This window comes from Nothoprocta perdicaria, unplaced genomic scaffold, assembly GCF_003342845.1.
Source record: "Nothoprocta perdicaria isolate Ctin4 unplaced genomic scaffold, notPer1 scaffold_251, whole genome shotgun sequence".
In the NCBI taxonomy this organism is placed as follows: Eukaryota; Metazoa; Chordata; class Aves; order Tinamiformes; family Tinamidae; genus Nothoprocta; species Nothoprocta perdicaria.
Genome location: NW_020455479.1, coordinates 706,495 through 709,914, shown reverse-complemented (window position 1 = coordinate 709,914; position 3,420 = coordinate 706,495). Strand labels below are relative to the sequence as shown.

At 73.9% G+C, this 3,420-nt stretch overlaps 1 protein-coding gene across 1 annotated transcript in view; it reads left to right on the top strand.

Moving 5' to 3' along the window:
- The first annotated feature begins 77 nt into the window (after nt 1-77).
- TNKS1BP1 (tankyrase 1 binding protein 1) overlaps nt 78-3,420 on the top strand; it is a 4,613-nt gene continuing 1,270 nt past the window's right edge. The window contains exons 1-2 of the mRNA XM_026040232.1: nt 78-2,713; nt 3,007-3,340. Of these exons, the coding sequence (XP_025896017.1) occupies nt 78-2,713; nt 3,007-3,340 (2,970 nt within the window). The remainder of the gene's footprint in view (nt 2,714-3,006; nt 3,341-3,420) is intronic.

Genomic DNA, 3,420 nt, shown 5'->3' with positions numbered 1-3,420 from the left:
GGGACGGCAGCAGGGACACAGGCATCAAGGATGGGGACAGCAGCCCCGCCTGGCCTGCTGGATACGGCACCGGGGACATGGAGCTGCGTGACGGGGACGGCAGCACCGCCTGGCCCCCCAGATACGGAGCCGGGGACACGGAGCCGTGTGGTGGGGACGGCAGCGCCGCCTGGGCGGCCGCGTACGGCACCAGGGACACGGAGCCGCGCGACGGGGACGGCAGCGCTGCCTGGGCGGCTGCGGACAGTGACGGGGACGCGGAGCCGCGTGACAGGGAGGGCAGCGCCATGTGGCCCCCCAGATACGGAGCCGGGGACACGGAGCCACAGGACAGGGACGGCAGCGCCGCCTGGGCGGCCGCGTACGGCACCGGGGACACGGAGCCGCGCGACAGGAACGGCGGCACCGCCTGGCCCCATGGATACAGAGCTGGAGCCGCGGAGCCGCGTGACAGCGACGGCAGCAGGGACACAGGCATCAAGGATGGGGACAGCAGCCCCGCCTGGCCTGCTGGATATGGCACCGGGAACGTGGAGCCGCGCGATGGGAACGGCGGCACCGCCTGGCCCCACGGATGCAGTGCCGGGGACACGGAGCCGCGCGACGGGGACGGCGGCGCTGCCTGGCCCCCCAGGTGCGGCTCTGCGGACACGGAGCCACACGACAGGGACGGCAGCGCCGCCTGGGCGGCCGCGTACGGCACCAGGGACACGGAGCCGCGCGACAAGGACGGCACCAGAGATGCCGGCGTGAAGGATGGGGGCGGCAGCCTTTCCTGGCCTGCCGGATACGGCACCAGTGACACGGCAGGGATCGAGGACAGGGATGGCAGCCCTGCTTGGCCTGCTGGATACGGCACCGGGAACGCGGAGCCGCGGGACGGGGAGGGCACCGCCACGTGGCCCCCCAAATACGGCACCGGGGACATGGAGCAACATGACAGGGATGGCAGCACCGCCTGGGCGGCCGTGTACGGAGCCAGGGACACGGAGCCGCGCGACGGGAACGGCCGCACCGCCTGGCCCCACGGATACACAGCTGGGGACACAGAGCCATGTGATGGGGACGGCAGCAGGGACACAGGCATCAAGGATGGGGACAGCAGCCCCACCTGGCCTGCTGGATACGGCACCGGGGACACAAGCGTCAAGGAGAGGGACAACAGCCCTGCCTGGGCCAGGAAATTGGGCGAGAGGGACACCCGGAGCAAGGACGAGGATTTCACGCTGGGCTGGGCTGGCAGATCCAGCACGGGGGATCCCGGCAGCCCCAGGAAGGAGTTTGGTGCCGGCAAATACAACACTAAGGACCTGGAGAGCCAGGACAGGGAGTTCAGCCCCAGCCGGCCGGCTCGGGAAAGTGACTATGGCACCAGGGACCTGGAATTGCAGGATAGGGAGTTCAGCCCCAGTCGGCCGGCCCGGGGCGGCGACTACAACACCAGGGACCTGGAGAGCCAGGACAGGGAGTTCGGCCCCAGCCGGCTCACCAGGGATGGTGGCTATGGTGCTGGGGACCTGGAGAGCCAGGACAGGGAATTCAGCCCCAGCCGGCCGGCCAGGGACAGCGACTACGGCACCAGGGACCTGGAGAGCCAGGACAGGGAGTTTGGCCCTGGCCGGCCAGCCAGGGGCAGCGGCTACGGTGCCGGGGACTTGGAATTGCAGGACAGGGAGTTCAGCCCCAGCCGGCCGGCGCGGGACGGTGACTACGGCACGAGGGACCTGGAATTGCAGGACAGGGAGTTCGGCCGCGGTCGTGCGGCTGAGCCCGGCCAAGGCAGCGACGTGGAGACGCGGGCCGGGGTGTTCGATCCCGGCCACGCAGCCTGGGCGAGCGGCTACAGCGGCAGGGCCGTGGAGAGGCAGGCCAGGGAGTTCGGCCCCGGCCGGCCGGCCGAGCGCAGCCAGTGCAGGGACGGGGAGAGCCAGGAGAGGGAGCCTGACCCGGGCAGAGCAGCCTGGGAGAGCGGATACGGGGATGTGGAGATGCGGGACCGCGAGTTGGGCACCGGCAGGCCCGCCTGGGAGAGCGAATACAGCCGCAGGGCCATGGAGAGGCAGGCCAGGGAGCTGGGCCCCGGCAGAGCGGCTGAGTGCAGCCAGGGTGGGGACATGGAGAGCCAGGACAGGGAGTTCGGCCGCAGCCGGCCGGCCTGGGAGAGCAGATACGGCCCTGAGGATATGGAGAGCCAGGACAGGGAGCGGGGCAGCGGCTGGCCCGCCTGGGACAGCACCAGCAGCTCCGGCCGCGCGGAGCCGCCCGACCTTCTCCGTGCGGGAAGGGCAGGTGCCCCCGAGGAGCCGGCCCCGGAGCGCGGCTGGGGGTGCGCGGGGGCGCAGGAGGGCGCTGCCGAGCCCGGCCAGGCCTGGGCCACGGCCCAGCACCACGACCCGTTCGGTGCCACCGGCACGGCCCGGCTGCCGGATCCATCGAGGGCCGGAGCCGGTTCCGAGGGCCCAGCGCCCTGGCCCGTGGAGCTGGAGTGTAGGGAGCCGCGGGAGCACCCAGAGCCCGGTGAGACACTCGCAGATTGGCCTGGGGATCCCTCCGTGCGCGCCCACGGCTGTCCCGGTGCCTCCCGGGACACGGAGCCGGGCTGGAGCGCGGAGCTGCGCGAGGATGAGGAGGAGGCCGAGGCCGGGCGGCGGGAATGGGCGAGCGCCTTCGGCGCGCGCTGTGCCGCACGCAGCGACCGGGCCGCGTGGCACCGGTGAGTGGGAGCCGCGCGCGGAGGCGCCTCTGGGGCACAGGGATGGGGTCCTGCCCCACGGAGGAGCTGGGGGGCGGCGCTGGGCCCTGCTTCGCCCCTGTCCGCATGGGGGGTCCTGTCCCTTGCGTCCCTTGTCCCTCTGGGTGTCCCCTGGAGCCCCGTGGCCCCATCCCTGCCTTGTCCCCTGCCCGTGGGAGCCACGTGGGGTCCGCCCCGCGTCCCGGGAGGGAGGCGGTGCCGGTGGCACCGGGAGCCGGCGGAGCCGCGAGGTCCCGTCTCGTGTCCCCGAGCAGGAGCAGCGACGGTGACCGGGAGCCCAGCCCGGTGCCGGGGGACACTGCGGAGGAGCCACCGGCCGCCTCGCGCCCCTGGGACGAGCAGTGCGGCCCTGTGGACGAGCAGGACCTGCCGGAGCCGCCTGCCGCCCCACGGGGCCCCGGCGCCTCCCCACCGCCCGCGGAGGCCGTGATGGAGGAGGCCGCGGCGGAGGCCGACAGCCCCGAGGCGCCCGGGGCGCAGCCGGACGGGAGGACGTCGCCCCTGGGCGAGGAGCAGCGGCGCCCGTGGGGCGCCCCCCAGCCCGAGGAAGCCGGCGACCCCTCGGAGCAGGAATTCCCGTTCCTGGAGGTGAGCGGGGAGCGGCGGCGCTTGCCCCCCGCAGCGCCTCGGGGGCGGCCGCCGCTGACGCCCCGCGCGCCCCGCAGGAC